Source organism: Aegilops tauschii, chromosome 5, assembly GCF_002575655.3.
Source record: "Aegilops tauschii subsp. strangulata cultivar AL8/78 chromosome 5, Aet v6.0, whole genome shotgun sequence".
In the NCBI taxonomy this organism is placed as follows: Eukaryota; Viridiplantae; Streptophyta; class Magnoliopsida; order Poales; family Poaceae; genus Aegilops; species Aegilops tauschii.
In genome coordinates, this window is record NC_053039.3 from 517,150,142 (window position 1) to 517,169,346 (window position 19,205).

A 19,205-nucleotide genomic window follows, 5' to 3' on the forward strand; every position below is an offset into this window, starting at 1 on the left:
TTCTGCCGCGCGCTTGTCGTGTGGGATGGAGAAGAGGGAAACAGGGGAGAGATGGCCTGTGTCGCGTGGGGCGGCGGCGGAGAACCTACAGGCGACGGGGCCGTGAGGAGAGGTGCGTTGTTTCCGGGGATCGTGGGAGGGAGATCCGGACTAATTGCGTTCCGCAGATCATGGTGGGCCACGTGAATCGAGGCTTGAGGGATGCGGAGCGCAGACGATTGACAGACAACAGCGTCTGCTTGGCAGAACATTCGATCCGAGACGTTAATCCGAACGGCAGACTATTCGCGTAATATGGACAGTAGGATGTGTTTAAGTTAATTTGATCGGAGGGTCCTGGTTATCCCGTGTATGATTTGTTGTGTGGCTTTAGAGGGAGTTATGTTTGCTCTTTTAATAGTAGATGTAGATTTAAAACTCCCTCTGTTCCGAAATACCGGTCGTGGATATTTTGTAATGAAAGGTATTTCAGAAAGAAAGGGAGAAACAAATATAATTACTACCTGCATGTGGTAATTAACCCATACATCATTATCTAACAATATACAATCACCTTTTGCTACCTCAAATGTCTTTCACTGAAGCTAACAAAAAGAAACTAACAAAGCTCCAGGCAAAATTAACCTAGATCATAAACAATGTTTCATCTGGACTGTCCATCATACATGTATGAGCAACATTGTATTGTGCATTCTTAGATGTTAGTGGGTAAATCCTCACAGCAGGGCGACCGGCTGAGCGCAGCGCTGGTTGCTTGCAACTCGTTGGATTGTGGGCGATCGAATGCTCCTCCCTTTGCCCACGTTTCATGAAACCTCTCTGGCACGTGTTGCACGACTGGTGGGTCCCAGCGACCACTTTTTTTACTTCACCCTCTCCTTTATCTCTATTCTCGGCCTTACATTCTCATCTCTCCCTTTTCTTTCATCTCTTGTTTATTTGAGAACACCCTCCCGTCTGAACACATACCTGTTACTCCCCATCTGCCCTCTTACCCTTCTCTCCATATCTGCGACCATGGCAGCGGTGAGTTGTAACGACGGTGCGATGAGCTGGAAAAGGAAAACAGACCATAGGATGCTGCAACGGTGACCGCAGCTTGCTGGACAAACCCCGGCGAGTAGCGATGGTCGCTGCGGCGAGCTGAAACCACGGTCGCAGTTTGCAAGTGAGTTTTTTTTTTGGAAACTTTTTTTTGACAAACTAATAGACAAGTGTTTTTTTAGATGTAATAGACAAGTGAGTTTTTTTTAACACAGTACAGACGCAAGCGCTCATATTCACGCGCATCACCCCTATGAACGCGCACACACCCTACCCTATGAGCATCACTGAATGCGCATCGCCGAAAATCCTGAAATAAATCCAGGAATAAATGCTAGTATCAGGACTTGAACTCTAGTGGGCTCGGGATACAACAGTCCCTCTAACCATCTAAACAGGTTGGTTTGATCCTTATGGCTTCCACACATCGGACGCACCACATTGTCTAGGAGCACGGTAGCATGCCATGGCTCGTATCACAGGTTATTTTCCCCACCGCACCCATCTCCAAGCACGAGCTCTCCCCAACCCCGAGCGCTGCATCTCCTAGCACTAGCAGGCCCCGTCGCCGCCGCCGCCGCCTGTCCTCGCCGAGGAGAAGGCGTCAGGTCGATCTCCGCGAGGACTTCCTCTCTCGGTAAGTCCAATCGGCAGAAGATAGCGGAACCGGAATCATACCTACCTTTTCTGCTCGTGTGCTTTTCCAGCGTGAACCGGACGGACGAACCCTATCTATGACCCCCCCCCCCCCCCCCCCCCCCAATTAGGCTTCGTAATAATGATTTCCTCCAGTTTTTCCTGAATCCCAGTAAGCTCCGTATCGGAGATGTTGTTGGCTGTCTCGAATGTACTGGTCCAGTTAGGGGATTTGGGGTTTCCTTGGTTCTCTTGGATCGGTGAAACAGCCAATGGTCCAGGTCCTTTGTTGGTCTTGGATTTGGCGAATAGGCATTTATCCTGTGTCCCGTCTCCTGTGGGACTGGATGTGCGGGAGCAGAATTGGCATTTAAATCGGATAGAAATTGTGTTGATCTATGCTGGTTTTTCTAGAATGTGCCTCCCAATCATGTTAAATCTCCTTAACCACAGTGGGTTTCCCGCTTCGTTGATTCCAAATATTAGAGTAGATTAGATACACCCGCAAAAAGAGAGAGAGAGTAGATTAGATATGTGGAAGAAAGCTTCCTGAGGGATCACCTAGGTGGATCCGTGTGCAAAATGACATGATTTAAGGCCTAATATGATTTCTTGAGTGATTGACTGTTATAGTAATCTTGACAAAAACAAGTGTGTTAAAAAGTCTAATTAGAGAATTACACAGAATATCTGACCATATTACTGTGATAAAATTTGGTTCAATCATACAGAGGATTGTAGAAATCACTTTGGGATGACAATGCAGGGAGAAACATTATGACTGAACTCGCGCTTCTTCAGAAAACAGGAGCATCCTTTTGTCTTACACTGCATAGAGATAGGAAATAGTATGGTAATTTCCTTATGTGATTTAGTTGCATTTCTGGCACCAGCCTGTCAGTAGCAGCAATCAAGTTAGTCCGCATTTGCTTGGCAGTTCTCCTCAACTTGATAGATATCTAGAGTAGAATAGATTTACTGCAACTTTGCTGTGTTCATGCTGTTTGTGTTATTATTTCAGCATCTTAAGTATTCCCTTCTATTTTATATTGGTACATCACACTTGCAGTAACCATTTGGTCTAAAGGTGCTATTATTCTTATGGTTCATTTGAGACAACATTTGACCATTAAAATACAAAGGTAGATTTATTTCTCAACATAAGAACATCTGCCTGCCTAAATGCTGCTTGTGGATTTAAGTTCTTGCACTTGTTTTATGCTCCTTGTTGAGTAGAACTTCTTCAATTTTGCATGTGCAGGCCATTATAAATGTCAAGTACTTGGCATCCATTTCATGTGTTATTCTTGTTTTCCTGACAGCACGAATGTGCATTCTTCTTCTGATGCTATTTTTTCTGCAACATTCCTCTGGAGCAGTTCTCCCTTGCATCTGGATCAGCAGCTTCAACTAGAGTGAGCTGATGGAAGCTGAAAGAAGCCAGCTTAGTCCAATCGACCCAAGAAGAGCTCGGTTTCCTTGTTGCATAGTGTGGACTCCCATACCCTTCATCACATGGCTGGTGCCATTTATCGGTCACATTGGCATTTGCAGAGAAGATGGTGTAATCTTGGACTTTGCCGGTCCAAATTTCGTGTCAGTTGACAACTTTGCCTTTGGAGCTGTTACACGTTACATTCAATTAAATGGTGATGAGGTCTGTACTTTGTGGTTTATATACTAATATTACGCAGCATTCAAATCTCAAATCATACTATTACTCACGAGCCGTTAATCTCTTGTCACACGCAGTGCTATAAACTTCTCGACACCGGCGCAGAGACGACATGGGATGGTGCTCTAAGGAAAGGCGTGCAGGAGTTTCAGAACAGGAACTACAACCTGTTCACCTGCAACTGCCACTCCTTCGTCGCCAACAACCTGAACCGGCTCTTCTACGCCGGCCACGACAAGTGGAACGTGGTGAGCCTGGCCGCGGTGATGTTCCTTCGGGGCCGCTGGGTGAGTGCGGGGGCCGCGGTGAAGACCCTGGCGCCATTCATTGTGGTGCTCACCCTTGGGGTTCTCCTCGGCGGCACGACGTTCTTGCTCGGTCTCCTCGCCTTCGCAGCCGTCATGACCGGGTGGTTCCTCGTGGGCACCTACTGCATCAAGGGCCTTGTGGAGCTGTAGCTGCAGCACACCGGGCTTGAGTTTGGATTGCGGACTTGGGGGGTCTGCTTGTGATTCCTTGTGCCTTCTTGTAACCTTGTCTTTTAACTTGTGCATCTTCTCATAACCTTGTAGTACATCTAACAGTAATCGTGCTGCAATTAATGTTGATTCCAAGATTAATTGCAATTAATGTAATTGATGTTGTTTCCAAATCAGGATTAATGTAATTAATGTTGTTTCCAGATTGTCGGTGGTGTGAGGAACATATCAGGTGCGGCGTGTGCTTTTTTATAGGATGTGTCTAAGGCACATCTAGATGTGCTCTAGTTTTTGCACATCTAAGTGAGTGAATCAAGCATAAAAGAGGAAAAGAAAAAAGAAAATGAAAACATCCACACGAATCTCAACGTAAGATCAATGACATAGAACTTAGATGTGCAATACTTATGGCACATCTAGATGTGCTTTAGCAAAACTGTTTTTTATAATAAGCAAGTACTCCCTCCGTCCCACAATGAGCGGGAATGGTCTTTTTGTCTTGCTTAAATTTATAAGCAAGTACTCCTGCTGTTCTTCAAGTCTGTAAAACGTCTTATTATATTTATACTCCCTCCGTTTTTATTTACTTCACGCAAATGCAATCCATGCTTTTATGGATTTTGGTGGTTCTCGCTCCAGTCAGTTTGCCTTCTGCAGACGAATGTAATCCATGGACGGCGGCTTGACATAGGAGGAATGATTGTGCAGTGACGATGGTGGGATTTCTAGCCTAGCGCATGTAACTGCTGGGATCGTGAAAAAGTGGTGGCGACAACACATGTTGACTTCGATGTGGTACTTCTCGAGTACCCTGTCTTGAGCTCCGGGTGAAAACCCTAGGTATGTCCTGAGTTGATTCTACCTGGCAATGATGAGGTTTGTGCGTCATTACCTTGTTGAAGGCATTGTTCGGATATGCTCGGACTTGTTCTTCAGGGCGAAAATCTAGAATTTGGCCCGTGATGGTTGAATCCAGTAATGATGAATTGTTTACTTCCTGAAGGTGTTACTGATGAAGAACCGGCGTTGATGTTGAGGAACCTTGTGGTCCTTGTGGTGTCAAGAGATTGTTGGTGCAGATATGATCGCTGTAGTAGTTTGGTGATTGTTGTTTTGATCGCTTTATTTTTCTTCTTCTCTCGCTTAGGCATAGTTTTGGTCCTGTATGACTTTGCTCTTTGCCGACGTATTTTATGTGTGTGCATCCTAAGTAAGCAGAGGTCGGGTGTGTGCTCATTATGTTTGTATTCACTTGATGCTCATTTTGAGTAAATAAAATCCACATTTTATCAAAAAATCTCGATTCTCTCTACATGCACACAAGCCACCTCGTCAATCACACTAAATGTCTCTCTCTTAACATGCATGAAAAATACAAACTTATGTTCTATATATATTTACAACTATGCCCCCTGTGTGGTGATGAACGCGAGGATGGATTCCACATGCTATGCAGGTGCCCACTGGCAAGGGAGCTTTGGAGAATCATGGCGTTGGACTGGAACATCCCCAAGGTGGACACTATCCGTGACACGGGGCCACTCGCTCTGTTGGAACCCCTGGATAAGACGACGAGGCTGGTGGTACTCATGATCATGTGGAGAGTGTGGCATGTTCGTAATGAGATTACCCATGACAACCCCCCCCCCTGCCGAGGCCTCTCGTCGGTTCTTACAGGGGTTCATTAATTCCCTGTTATGTATTCAGCAACACCCGACGCCTAACATGGAGAACGGGAAGATGGTTGTATGCGCCACCCCGCAGCATGCGGAACCCAGCAGGATGGATAGGGTGCGGGCACGCTGGATCCCCCCTCGCGCGGGATGGGTCAAGCTTAACACGGATGGCAGTTTTGTTGCAGCCACAAAGAGCAGCGGGCGGAGGTATGATCCTTCGAGATGACAGAGGAGATATCATCTTCAGCGCATGCAGATAAATCCGCACATGTGATAGCGTGCTGGAGGCGGAGCTCTCAGCTTGTAGAGAAGGCATAGACCTTGCTCTACACAGGACCATGATGCCTATCATTGTGGAGTTAGATAGCGTGGAGGCGGTGGTGATGCTCAAAGCACCAACGACAAACAGGTCACAACACCGCTCTCTCGTCGAAGAGATTAGCAGTTTAGCACGCCGTCATGCTAGAGAGCTTGTATTCGTGCAGTGTAGCCATTGGCAGAATACCGCGAGTCATGAGTTGGCCGCGTATGGCCGTAGCACCCCACGTACAGCAGTCTGGTTCACAGGAGGATCGGACTTTCTTGTAAACTTGGTTAAGGCCGAGAGGCCTCCTTGAGTAATGAAAGTTTTTTCCTCCCGCAAAAAAATCTCTCTCTTAACATGCATGAAAAATACAAACTTATGTTCTATATATGTTTACAACTATATTGTAATCAAATACAATATATTATATCTATTTTAATTTCCACTAAAACATCATAAAAAATATATTCCAACCAATCCCGCAGCAACGCGCTAGTTAGATTAATATTCAACGGTCTATCTTTCTCTTCCAGCATTCGTCCTCAAACCGCCCCCCCCCCCCCAACCCACCCACACACACATAATCAACTTAGCCAAATTGCAAATTCAGCCAACTTGCATATATTATCTCCAGCCCAAATTATTTGTCTTATATTATCTTCATACGCCTCTACTAAAAATGCGTCATATCCATCGCTAAAGGCCCTGTTCGGAACGCAGGAAGTTTGCCCAAACCAGAGAAAACCGAATTCACGGTGAAATATATCCGTTCAAAAGTTGGACGTTCCGTTTTATTCAAATGAAATAGACCGTTTAGTGATCTAAACGATTTTATATTTGTTTACAGAGGGAGTATTTGATTTCAAACTTTTTTGTATTCTCGGCACCCGAAGAAACGACCGGTTTCTTGGTGTGCGACGTCTGCATTCCCAGCAGGTCACCATCGACCACTGACCGCCGTCCGATGGCGATAATGGGGGGCCCACCCCCCGGATCGGACGGCGGAGGAGCCGCCCGCGCGGCGCCGGTGGCCGGCCGCGACGCGTGGTGGAGCCCTGTTGGAGTCCAGGGAGACCGAAAGAGGACGAGAGCGAGAGACACACACGCGCACAGTCACACCGAGCGAGAGAGAAAATAAAGGGGGCTCGTCGGGCTCGTGCAGGGTCGAGAGAGAAAAAAAAGAGAGAGAGCTCGCTCATTCCCATTCCCATCCCATCCCCTCCCCTCGTCGGAGCCGCGCCGCCGCCCCCCAATCCGCCGCCGCCGCCCATGTCAAAGACGCCGGGGAAGACGCCGCGGACGCCCAGGCGGATCCTGGAGTCCTACACCATCAAGGGATCCGACGGCGTCATCCGCCGTGAGCCCTCCCCCCCCCTTCTCCCTCTCGCCCCCGATTTCTCTGTTCTTGATTCTAGTCCAGCCCGGTCTAGTTTGTTTCCGAGATTTTTTCGGCGGATTTTCGGGTGCCCGGGCGGGATTTCTCTGATTTCGACGGGTTTGGGGGGCCGGGGTCATTCCAGATGTAGAATCTGCACTCGCGCCCCCTAAAGAAAAATCTGGCGTTAGCAAGCCGTACGTCCTGAAATGGTCCTAGTATGCTGTAAATCCTGGAGTGCTCTTAGTTCTACCGCTTTGGTTTCTTAATCTACTTACCCTTGAGCATTCGGGGAAGACACTGTCAGTCAAGAACTGGGGTTAAGCTGGATTTGGGCTTTAGCAGGGTTAATTAGTGTCTTCTTTGTATCAGTCGGATTAACACTCACTCCCGAGTATGCACATGGAGCTGAGGACTTAAGAGTAGCTCTGTCGGCCGAAACCCTAAAAGCTTATCTTTGGGTACAATGTAAGTCCTTTTGCTAACCGAGCCAAAAGGGATTATGATGGGAGGTTATGTGGAGGCTGATCTTAGGCTGCACAACTTGCATTTCTTGTGCTGAAATTCCTCAGTTCAGGATGTCGGCGGCAATAGTTCGCCGTAAAGTGTGATAACCTTCTGCCATATCAGTCCTGGGGCAATTAAACATCGCTATCCTAGTCTTGTTACTACTACTTTCCAGTTTTAGCTTAGCATTTAAGTCCATGGTGTGTTTTGTTTCAGCTGGGGACTCTGTGCTGATGAAGGCGCCCGACACATCAAAGCCTCCGTATGTGGCCAAGATTGAGGAAATCGAGGCAGCAGGACCTCGGGGCGCAAATGTCAAGGTTAAAGTGCGCTGGTACTACCGACCAGAGGAGTCTATTGGTGGGCGCAGGCCATTCCATGGCGAAAAGGAGGTGTTCCTCTCTGACCACCAAGATGTGCAGAGTGCTGACACCATAGAGTGCAAGTGCAACGTTTACAGCTTCCGGGACTACACCAAGCTTTCTGCTGTCAATCCTGAGGACTATTTTTGCCGCTTCGAGTACAAGTCAATCACAGGCAGCTTTGTGCCTGATCGCATTGCTGTGTAAGAATTTAAACGAACCTCTGGTTTTCTATGGCATACCTTACAACTTCATAATTTCATTATTTTGCTAGCATCTTTAGACAATTAGTTTGATGCTGAAGGCAGTTGAACAAAGTGTGCATTGCATTTCATGGTGTTGAGTGAGCCATTGTTTCTTACTTTCTTATGGTTTCCTCCATGACCCTAACCTATGATTTTTTTTCTCTCTCCAAAACCTCTGGCTTTGTGTTCCCATGGTCGATAATTTATAACTTGTTCTCTTGTTACCATGAGAGATGGGTTTATAAGAGATACTCTCTACTGTAACCCTAGTACTCCTTTCGGGACATATAATTCACTATGTTTTGGCTATGTTCTGTTGTGCCAGATTCAACTAGGTACATTGTTTACCAGTACTGTTACCGCAAAGTCTTGAGTCAGGGGAGCCTTTGTAAGACCTATCTTGCAGATTTTGGCCAAACTATATCTTTGCTCTCCTGTAGCGCTCTTTGATTAACACACATATTACCTATCGGGATACACCGTATCTCCCTTTTATGACAGACACCACATGTTTAGTTTTCTATTCGAAATAATTAACTGACTTTCCATCTCTTCTTCTAACAATATAACAGGTTTTGTAAGTGTGAGATGCCATACAACCCTGATGATCTTATGATCCAGTGTGAGGAATGCTCTGATTGGTAAGTTTCAGTTGATGCATTCGTTTAGTTTCTCTATATCAGAATGGTAGCAACATGGAGACTGTCTTGCATTTGCGTCATTCAATGGAGCCAGGATGTTGAGCATCCTATTACGCTCGTAAAAGCATTTTCCTCACTAGCAGTGAAGCAACTAAATTTCACAGGGGCAAACTACGCAGCCGATCAAAAAGGCTCTTAGCAGGCCAAAATGTTAATCTGCCACTGGTTGCTGCAATTTGATTGTCTGATACTGAACATCAGAGAAAAATTGAGTACTAATAGTTCATTTTGGGCTGTAGTGTTGCATAGTCTAATTCCTGGCTTTTTGATCGAAATAGATAGCGATTCCATTTTTTGTGATATCCACCTGAGAGAGTTGCGCTTTTGAGTTCTTGACCTTTTCGTAGAATCATAGATTGTGCAGTCTTCACATGCATTTAGTTTCTGCAAGTAAAAAATTGATTACTCCTTTTCACAGAATATTAAGTGACCATTGCTTAATGATATTTATTAATTCCAATAAGATAGTGAGTTGAGAACATTATAAAGTCTTTCCTTTCTTCACACACATCATCCATTTTCATGTATCAGCCGCTCTGTAGTACTTTCAGCTTTTTGACCATTTTGGCAAACTAGTATCTTTTAACAGCAGTTTCAGAATATCTTGTTGATGTCCTGAAACATTGTCCCCTCCCAGGTTTCACCCTGCTTGTATTGGAAAGACCATCAAAGAAGCAAAGAAACTTGAGAATTTTACATGCGAAGGTTGTGTTGCTGAAAATGGAAATGGAAATGGAGTCAAGAACGAAAATTCCCATGAATCTACTGGTGAATCAGATGAGAAGGTAAGTAATTTGATGCTTTGATTGATTAAATTGTTGTTGCGTCGGTTCTTAATTTGTATCACTAGCAAAACTAGCGGTTCAAGGAATCTTCTAATTTAGTGGAATTTGGCATAGATGATCTTGCATTTCCTAACAATGTGCAATTATACCATCGTTAGCTGTCTTGGTAGTATTTTCTTTATTTTTAAGATAGCTGTCATGTGAAGGACAGGCCTGGCGCGGTGGTGAAGTACTCCCCGCTTGTGGCAAGAGGTCTTGGGGTTTGACGCAGTCTGTCCTTTTTAGAAATAATAACTGCTTAAAACCAGGGGGCATTGGCCATTGGGAGTTTGGGGTGCAACAAATGGAAGTGCAAGGATAGAAACACATGAATTATAATATAGAACGACATCGGAACTTGACATAATTGATACTGCATGCTATTTCTGTCGACGCGCCCACTATATGAGTTGCGACTAATTCATCTCTGCCCTACATTCAGCAGGTGCAGTCGAAGCGGCGACGGCGGTGAAGGCGAAGGCGATCTGGGCGGAAGTCCTCCATCTCTTCACGCATGTGTTGCGGTGGATGTACATTGCTGTTTCCAGTTTGATGTAGAACGAACCTGTATTGAGAGTGTCTTCTAGAGTCTGGCAATCGGCCAGTTTGCGACTTTGCATATCCATGTGGACCTACCAGTTAGAGGGAGTCATTTTTCTCTCTTCTTTTTTCCGTCCCCCCTTTGTGTTGACTTGGACAATGGTGAGTGAGCTTAAAGTCCTTTCTTCATTGACTAGAAAAACAGGATACCATTTTTTTCTTTTTTTGAGGGAAGAAAGGATATCAAGTGAATTCCCTTTTACTAGAAAAAGTTTTTTTAAAAAGCTCAATCTTTTTTTAGGGAACAAAAAGCTCAATCTTTTTTTAGGGAACAAAAAGCTCAATCTTTTTTTAGGGAACAAAAAGCTCAAACTATTTTCTTTTTGAGAAAAAAAAAGCTCAAACTATTACTATCTCTCGGTTGAGCAAGAAAAAGGACCAAACTAAAGCCCGGACGTCGAGCTGGAGGCGTGGCAAGTTGGCCCAGTACGAGCGACCATTATGGGCCGAGCCCACGGGCCACGCCTCATCACCGGCCCATAACTAAACCCCGCGGCTTATCCCCAACTCCCGGCGCTGCACTGACTGACACCACCACCAGTGGCAGCAGCAGCACAGCAATGGCGACGCTTCTCCTCCCCTCCCACGCGGCGAGCCACCACCGCCGCGCCGTCTTCTCCGGCGGCGCGCACCACCACCCGCTTCTCCAGCCGGACCTCCTCGCGGATGCCCTGCACGCCGCGGCGAGCAGGAGGCGCAGGCCCATCGCGGTGGCGTGCCGGGCGGCGTCAGCGGCGGCCAGGGCCAAGGCTCCCCCGAGCGCGGGCGCGGGCCCGCCGCCGCAGGCGCTGGCCAAGGAGGCGCACAAGTATTTCGACCACGCGGTCGTCAGCGTGCGCGCGGGCGACGGCGGCCACGGCGCCGTCCTGAACATGCCGCCGGGTCCCTCCGCGGACTCGGCCCCCGCCAAGACCCGCGGCGGCGGCAGAGCCGCCGACAAGGGCAAGGCCAAGAAGGGCAGCGGGAAGAAGGTGTCGTTCAAGCGGAACTACGACGGGTCGGTGTCGCTGCCCGTTGGCGGGCACGGCGGCGACGTGGTGCTGTACGCCGACGAGGCGGAGGAGTCGCTGCTGGGGTTCCACGCCAAGGTCCGGCACTGCGCCAAGAGGGGCGGCAACGTGGGGGCCACCGGCACCCTCAGCTCCCGGATGCACAACGGCTTCGCCGGGGAGACGCTCAGGATACCCGTGCCTGTAGGTTTGTAGGCCTGGTGCTGTGAACGCGGAGCATCTTTTTTGCTCTGTGGCTCTGTGACGTTAGCCGTTTGACTCTGATGATGCCTTGCCTGCTCGTTGGATTGCAGGCACCGTCGTGAGGCGCAAGAAGGGGTCTGTTCTTGCTGATTTGGCCCATCCTGGTGATGAGGTGCTCGTCGCTAGGGGTGGACAGGGCGGGGTGAGTTGGTAGATGTTATGCTGTATTGTCGTGTTATAATGTTAAAACAGAGGGGTTCTGAATTTCTATCTCCAAATGCGTACGACACTTAGCAAACATTTAGACAACTATGCCAGGAGCCATGGGTTTTGCTTTAGCAATAAGCAGACCAAAGTTATTCCTTATTATGGACAGCACAAATACTATAGAGCTTAGTAACCATTTCACCATGATGCTCTGGTTTATGGCACTTGCAGGAAAACTGTGTAAACTGCTTGCTAAGTATCATGGTTAACCGATTTTAACATGTCAAGACGCATTTGTGTAGTTTCAACCCATTTAAATTGAATCATTCTTCCCCTGAAAACCTGTATCCGATATTATACCCAAAGTGCATTCTGGGGGCTGTATCAGTGTCTATAACTACTACTCCCTCCGTCCCAAAATAAGTGTCTCAACTTTGTACTAGCTCTAGTACAAATTTGTACTAAGCTCAAGACACTTATTTTGGGACGGAGGGAGTAGATTGTTACCGGGTAAGATTGTGTTACCAATGGATGGCATTTAGGACAGTAAATTGAGCCTAATCCCAGCCCTCGCACACCTCCTTCATTTTTGGCCATCCGTTTTAGTGATTGAGGCATTTCTGACCGTCGGATCTGCTGTTTCTTACGACCTCCACTGCACGTTAAAATTCCTGGCCCAATTGTCCTAAAGGGCCGCTGCTCCGGGAGAAAAATCTGAGTTTGTATATGACCAGGTGGGTATGGAGACAATTGCAAATATCCGTCACTGTGACTAGTTGAGATGACGATAACCATGCCTATTCCTCTGAATACAGATTCCAGTATGATTGAGTATGTGATTACCTCATGTAAAACAGTGTAGTGGACACTTTTCATTGTTTTCTGATATTCTTTTTCATTTGGTATGATACATATGCTTGCGAATATTATTACGGTTTTACATATTTACTTCCCTTTTGCAGATTAGCTTGATCGATGCGCCCGATTACAAAAGAGGGAAAGCCATGGCTTTATCGCCTAATGTCATGCGTGATGTTACTGATAAGGTAAGTTGTTACCTATGAAATAATCCTGGATTTGATGGTATAGATTCGATGCTGTTTTTACTAATAAGTTGTCTTATTGGGGTTGTTAAATAGGGGAAGGATTGATTGGAATAAATGCTCTGTGTTTCTTATAATGCACTGCTTGTTAAGTGTTTATTTTTATTTTTGAGAAAATGCAAAAGCTTTGTGGCTCATTGTATTGAAAAGGTAGGAACAAACTTAATTAGTAATTACACGCCCAAACTTAAGTAGTAATTATACATACCCACTGGCTACACTAGTTCCAGATAGATAATAATACCACACGAACAAACTTGTGCATCAGAGAGCATAGTGTAATCTAGTTCTCTGCCTTCACTCGAAGTTCACACACGTCCAGCAATACTCTAGCTGTTTGCATGTATCCACTTGTTGTTCTGCCTATCGCAAATTGGTAATGAGCGACAAACAACAGATGCTCAGCCACTAATGCCAATGAGTACGTGCGGACTCTTGAACCACTGAACATGTGATATTCATTGTTGTTTGATTCTATACTTCTATCAGTATGGTGTAGGATTATCCAAAGATTTCAAATAACGACATCTTCATTTGCTGCTTCATTGTTGTTTGGCTCTGTACTTCTATCAGTATGGTGTAGGATTATCCAAAGATTTCAAATAATGACATCTTTATTTGGTGGCTACCATTCTCCATTTTCACCTCCATTTTTTTGGTGATTTTGTATCATCTCTTTTTTCTGTAGATATTAACTCATGGCCAGCCTGGTGAGGAAATAAGCTTGGAGTTAATCTTAAGGGTGGTTGCAGATGTTGGCCTTGTGGTAAGAGTGTTGCACTACTACGTACATCTCATGTGTAATTGCTTTTGTTTTTCGTTTTAAGGAAAAAAAGTGTTCAGGTCATTTTCTATATCCAAGAGTCGAGATATCGGATGGCTCTGCTTTAGAAGGGTTGCATTGCTAGGAGTCCTTTCTGTTTCACTTTTAGGGTTCAATGTTGGATTATCAGGTTTTCACGGCTTGCTTCAGATCTATTTCTTTGGCATATCACAATGTTGGCCTAATCGTCTTCATTTGCATTTTCAGGGACTTCCAAATGCTGGAAAATCAACACTTCTATCAGCTATAACACTTGCAAGACCAGACATTGCTGATTATCCATTCACTACATTGATGCCAAATCTTGGCCGGCTTGGTGGAGATCCTACTTTAGGGGCTATGCAGTTTTCCTCTGGAGCAACATTGGCAGATTTGCCAGGTCTTATTGAGGGCGCTCATCTGGGCAAGGTACTGTTTTCTTTTGTGTTATTTGCACAATATTGTTTGAAGATAAGGTCTTGTTGCTTCCCGTGGTTAGCCTCTGTGGATTCATCATGTGGTTTGATTACACTGCAGGGTCTTGGTCGCAATTTCTTGAGACATTTGAGGAGAACGAGGGTAATTGTCCACGTCGTTGATGCTGCTGCTGATGACCCTGTGAACGATTATAAGATTGTCAGAGATGTAATTTCTAATTGCTTTCATCATTCCTAAGTCATATTCTGTTTTGAAAATTGCGATCACATTCATTATATAATCCGTCCATAGTTATAGCCCTGAACCTGGAACCTGGAAGCTGTTGTTACACTAGCATCAGTAGTGAGACAGTTTGCCATGTTTTGTTTATCATGTGTTGGGGGCATAATCTTATTGCCAGTTGTATATAGGAAGTTTAATCAATAGAACTAAAGGGAAGGGATTGAAGTAGCGGAACTTGCACCAACAATTCTGTTGGCTGTTAAGTGCTAGGATCTAGCCAGTTGGCAACTTGGCAGGATTTGTAGGATAATAGTTGCTTTGCTAAGGGAGTGTAAAATCTTATATTTTGAATGCAAGTCTTGTGAAAAACTGAATCATATGTCTATGTTTGTTTCTTAAGTATTATAACTTTTGTGTTGAATGATCACCTAACAACCATCTCTGTACAGGAATTAAGGATGTATAACCCCAAATACCTGGAGCGGCCTTATGTTGTGGTCCTGAACAAGATTGATCTTCCTAAGGTGCAATTTCATACTTAATTTGAATCAGACTATGGTTTCCCTAGTTTTTAGCCTTTACTTTTCTATTTCAACCAATCTCCTGAAAGTTTGATCTTTCTTGGCATTGGTTGGAGTCCTAACAATTGTTTCCCTCCTTATAGGCCCAAGATATGTTATCTTCATTAGCACTTGAAATATCTTCAGTAGGCTGTGAAGAATGCCACGACAGCAATACCAGCAAAGAAAAGCTAAATGAAAATTTCAACAGACACCATATGTCAGAGGACGATGATAAGGAACTTGGGGACTATCCAAGACCTCAAGCTGTAATCGGTGCAAGCGTACTGTAAGTCTCCTCACCTGACCAACTAAACACATGTTTTACTGTATTCTTAAACAGCTCATAATATTGGATACTTGCTTAACCTGTGCACAATGACACAAGCGTACTACAAGTGTACTTAATCTGTTGTTCCTGTTTAATACTCCCTCCGTCCCATAATATAAGAGCGTTTTTGACACTAGTGCGCTCTTATATTATGGGAGTATTTGCTTAAGTTTGTGCTTGCATTGCTGTTCATACCACGAGTTTTCTCAAACAGTGCTTCAACTGTCCTCAAGTTGTACAAATTGAACATTTCTCACTTTAATTTCCTCGGTGTTGCAAGAAGCTGTTCTTTTCTGCCGTTGTAAAATCTCATTTCCATTGTTTTCCCACCCTTTGCAGGAGGCACATCGGGATCGACGAGATGCTGAAGGAAATCAGGACAGCCCTGGGAAAATGCTCCGATCACATGTTACCAGGACCATGAATCTGAAAGCCTGCACGCTGGAGCCCTTAACATCAGTCCAACACCTGGAAAGGATCGAGACGGATCGACTGGTTCTTCAAAAACAGCGTCAGTCGAGTCTGTCCTTTGCTCATGACACCGTTGGCAATTCCTGGAGGACAAAAACTACCAGTCTGATTGTCCAAAATCCTGACGCGGAGCGCTTCAGCGTCTTCCACGTTAGCTTGAGCACGAGCAGTTGCAGATATCCAGGCTACACCTCCATCTGTATTCAGTGCCAGAGATAGAAATAAATCAGTTGTGTGAAATATTGAAAAACTAATGGGGACTCGAATATATTCGTCTGCACGTATTAGTGAAGATTTGAGAATCATATCTTGCGTACTAAATGACTAGTAGAAATTGTCTATATGGACTGATTAATTGTTCTCTCTGCTTTACTTATATAGCTGAGTAACTGACAAAGCTTTGGCCTTTACAAATAGTTTGCTTAATGCTCATATTTGTTCTTCATTTACACATTGTCCATATCCATATGTATGTTGTGCTATATATTGAAAACTAGTGTCAACAAAAATGTGCACATTTTGTGAAGATTTGTTTGATATCCACATTTCTTTTAATGAATTGCTAATAGAAAATGATCAACATAAACAACTCATCCCTTGTAAATATCCCTCTTGGCTAATTTAGTAAAAATATCACAATTTTTTTTTTTTGAATAATTTTAATGCTCATATTTATTATCTTTCATTTGCATCTTGTCATATGTATTCAGTGCTAGAGATACAGTGAGATATTGAAAAAACTAATGCGTGCACATATACATTTATGTGTACATATTTGTGATGCACATCTTCCATGGAACCAGAAAGTAAACGTGTTCTGCAGATATACATGCATGGACATTTTCAAAATTGTACTAAGGCAACGACAATTAATTTGGATCGGAGAGGATACGTTCTTTCATATCTTCTGAAATGAATATCTAGCAGAAGACCAGACTCGTCCTTTTCATTTACATTAGACCGGACTTGTCCTTTGTTGTTATTTGATCTCCGGGTAATATAACAAGACAAAGTTTTCGCCTTCCTAAATATTTTGTTTTAATGCTCGCATTTATTAACTTTCATTTACATCTCGTCCATATGTACTATTCAATAATAGAGATGTGAAGATATAAGTTGTACCACTTTATTTGCGAGATTTGGAACTCACTCTTCCCTGATAAATGGCCACCGGAAATTCATCTATATAAAGGACTCATCCCTTGTAATTCTCTTGCATCTCATCATGTCTAAACTTAATCTAGGATTACATATTCTTGCCATATATGTTGTTTTCATTGCTCACCAAATCCATGGAGGTGGATTGCATCCAACCAACCAAAAGGTAAACGTATTGTTCCTACAAATTTGAGTAATTAGTAGTTCGAACCAAGGGGTGATATAGCAGTGAAAATAGAAAGGATTGTTCATTCTATAGAAAAAAATTAATCCGTACCAAAAGAAGGTGAAAATAGAGAAATGCAACTATGTGATGAACTACAACCATTTCTCTCATAGCGAAGGTGTAGGAGTTTGGAGTATAGGAGTTGCTGGGGTTATTTGAACTGGATTTTCTTTTAATTTCCTAATTTTCATCTTTGTACTATGTATGAGTGGTTTTTTTATATGAATGGCAAATCTGCATGGATCGATTGCCACAAAGGCATGGGGATAGGGCTGGTGCCTCTTAGATTCGATGCATGGTACATGATTGGCTGATTTTACACATTATAGTTTGTTTTCTAGTCATTAAAATGTATATTTTGTACTCTACATGTTTCATTTTAAGCTATGCGTATTTAGTTTTACCTTTAAAATGTATATTTTGTGCATGGAAGGTTTTTCAGTCACCCGCTATAACTATTTAAGCTATGCATATTTAGTTTTTCTTTAAAATGTATATTTTGTTGTCCACATGTTTTTTTAAAGCAACAAAAGCCGAACAAGCAATATCTGAATTGCATACTCACTCTGAAGCCTTACAGGCATGGTATGCACATGCTTCTCCATCAAAAAATTCCAATGACATCGTTTATGTGAGTCACTCTATCCTGGAACTTTTAACAAGCCAATGTTTTCTTACCGTCATTTTCAAAGTTTTTAACTTTTTGCCTTCTACAGTTTGCGACACACAGTACACATCCCGGTAGCTACTATGGACTTGCTGTTACAATGGATGTGTACGGACACAATATCAGTGCTGGTCATATCGTAACATCTATTTGGATTGCTAATATGGAGGGTGATCCAAAGACAGATGAGAATGCAATTTGGGTCGGGTGGCAAGTAAGTCGTAATTTACATATATTATGATTTTTACAGATTGTAGCCATCTTACCATCATTAATTTGGACGTACTCGATGCCATTTATAATGCTCTTAATGACTCTTCAGTTTCTTCCCAGGTTGACCCAAAAAAATATGGGGACTCACATACTCACTTCTTCACGAGTTGGACGGTATGTTTCTGCCTTTTCACTCAAACTATGTTCCTCAACTGTAGCACACAAAGCTAGAATATCTAGTGACCATATAACTTTGTGTGAAACAGAGAGACACATATCATACAGGGTGCTATGACATGGACTGCCCTGGTTTCCAGCTTGTTAAGGGGTCAAAAATCGCTCCGGGTGGCACAATACAACCAGTCTCTCATGTTCATGGTGTACGTCAAAAGATTACAATTAAAGTGTTTAGGGTAATTAACTATATCTTGCTTGTATACTTTCCAATTGTAAGCATATTGATCATAATGATCTAATCACATGTTGCTGAATTTGTGGCATACATTACTCAAATTGCTTCTATTACATGGCAGGAAAAATCCACGGGAAATTGGTGGATACACTACGGCTTCAACAAGGCCCCAACACCGGTGGGCTATTACCCAGCAAAATTGTTTGACAAGTTATCGAAGAAGGCGACCCAAATTTCAATTGGTAGCGTTGTTGGGGGGAGTCCGTCTATCCCATCCCCTCCAATGGGTAGTGGATTCTTGCCGTCTGATAAAGCTGCATTAATCACAGATATTTCACTCATTGGGGAAGATGGCAGGATGACACCTTTTACTGTGAATACAGACAGGTTACAGAGTAAGAGTAGTTGTTACTCTATCTCACCTATCCAAGGTGCAAAATGTTCCTATGGAGGTCCAGGAGGTTGCTCCCGCTAGCTTAAGTAGATCTTACTCATATAAGTACATGGATGTGGTGCCGTGAGTCATGTAAACGCTTAAGAATAATGATTTGGCTTCAAACTCGTGTTCTTTTGTTTCAAGCATGGGTTAAGGGTACATCTTGAACCTTTTCAAACCATATACATTATGCACATAACCAAAGCCAACAAAGATAATCCAACTTCTACCGACACTTAAAACCAAGCTAACTAAATATCCAGCCGCAATCTTCACAACCGACAAAACCACGCATCGACGCCACCACATGGCACGCTAAGAGCCTAGGAAAACCATAA

The 19,205-nt window shown here is 44.0% G+C and overlaps 3 protein-coding genes across 5 annotated transcripts; all 3 read left to right on the forward strand.

The window, feature by feature from the left end:
* The first annotated feature begins 1,504 nt into the window (after positions 1-1,504).
* On the forward strand, positions 1,505-4,037 carry LOC109762430 (protein RTE1-HOMOLOG). The gene is made up of 3 exons (XM_020321282.4): positions 1,505-1,681; positions 3,060-3,337; positions 3,433-4,037. Exons 2-3 carry the CDS (start codon positions 3,104-3,106, stop codon positions 3,811-3,813), a joined length of 615 nt encoding a protein of 204 aa, XP_020176871.1. The 5' UTR covers positions 1,505-1,681; positions 3,060-3,103; the 3' UTR covers positions 3,814-4,037.
* A 2,877-nt stretch (positions 4,038-6,914) lies between these two features.
* LOC109762428 (probable GTP-binding protein OBGC2) lies at positions 6,915-16,169 on the forward strand. Of its 3 annotated transcripts, XM_020321279.4 has the most exons (9): positions 10,943-11,625; positions 11,732-11,823; positions 12,791-12,874; positions 13,620-13,697; positions 13,962-14,162; positions 14,271-14,378; positions 14,843-14,917; positions 15,058-15,242; positions 15,624-16,169. In XM_020321279.4, exons 1-9 carry the CDS (start codon positions 10,989-10,991, stop codon positions 15,706-15,708), a joined length of 1,545 nt encoding a protein of 514 aa, XP_020176868.1. In that variant the 5' UTR covers positions 10,943-10,988; the 3' UTR covers positions 15,709-16,169. The 3 variants fall into 3 exon arrangements, with proteins under 3 accessions (XP_020176869.3, XP_020176870.3, XP_020176868.1); XM_020321280.3 differs by lacking the exons at positions 10,943-11,625; positions 11,732-11,823; positions 12,791-12,874; ... (4 more) ...; positions 15,058-15,242; positions 15,624-16,169 and adding exons at positions 6,915-7,171; positions 7,913-8,261; positions 8,876-8,944; positions 9,642-9,789; positions 10,271-10,570; XM_020321281.4 differs by lacking the exons at positions 10,943-11,625; positions 11,732-11,823; positions 12,791-12,874; ... (4 more) ...; positions 15,058-15,242; positions 15,624-16,169 and adding exons at positions 6,930-7,171; positions 7,913-8,261; positions 8,876-8,944; positions 9,642-9,789; positions 10,274-10,570.
* Positions 16,170-16,948: 779 nt separating this feature from the next.
* On the forward strand, positions 16,949-18,990 carry LOC109762424 (protein neprosin-like). Its single transcript, XM_040391038.3, has 6 exons — positions 16,949-17,079; positions 17,720-17,770; positions 17,856-18,020; positions 18,140-18,193; positions 18,286-18,432; positions 18,553-18,990. Exons 1-6 carry the CDS (start codon positions 16,981-16,983, stop codon positions 18,904-18,906), a joined length of 870 nt encoding a protein of 289 aa, XP_040246972.1. The 5' UTR covers positions 16,949-16,980; the 3' UTR covers positions 18,907-18,990.
* Positions 18,991-19,205: the final 215 nt, after the last annotated feature.

Excerpts from the sequence above, each read along its gene's own strand:
- LOC109762430 (XM_020321282.4), top strand. The coding sequence starts at position 3,104 with ATGGAAGCTGAAAGAAGCCAGCTTAGTCCAATCGACCCAAGAAGAGCT. Across the intron at positions 3,338-3,432 it reads TTCAATTAAATGGTGATGAG|TGCTATAAACTTCTCGACAC; the intron begins GTCTGTACTTTG and ends TGTCACACGCAG.
- LOC109762428 (XM_020321279.4), top strand. The coding sequence starts at position 10,989 with ATGGCGACGCTTCTCCTCCCCTCCCACGCGGCGAGCCACCACCGCCGC. Across the intron at positions 14,163-14,270 it reads AGGGCGCTCATCTGGGCAAG|GGTCTTGGTCGCAATTTCTT; the intron begins GTACTGTTTTCT and ends ATTACACTGCAG. Across the intron at positions 14,379-14,842 it reads ATTATAAGATTGTCAGAGAT|GAATTAAGGATGTATAACCC; the intron begins GTAATTTCTAAT and ends ATCTCTGTACAG.
- LOC109762424 (XM_040391038.3), top strand. The coding sequence starts at position 16,981 with ATGTCTAAACTTAATCTAGGATTACATATTCTTGCCATATATGTTGTT. Across the intron at positions 17,771-17,855 it reads ATTCCAATGACATCGTTTAT|TTTGCGACACACAGTACACA; the intron begins GTGAGTCACTCT and ends TGCCTTCTACAG. Across the intron at positions 18,433-18,552 it reads TTACAATTAAAGTGTTTAGG|GAAAAATCCACGGGAAATTG; the intron begins GTAATTAACTAT and ends ATTACATGGCAG.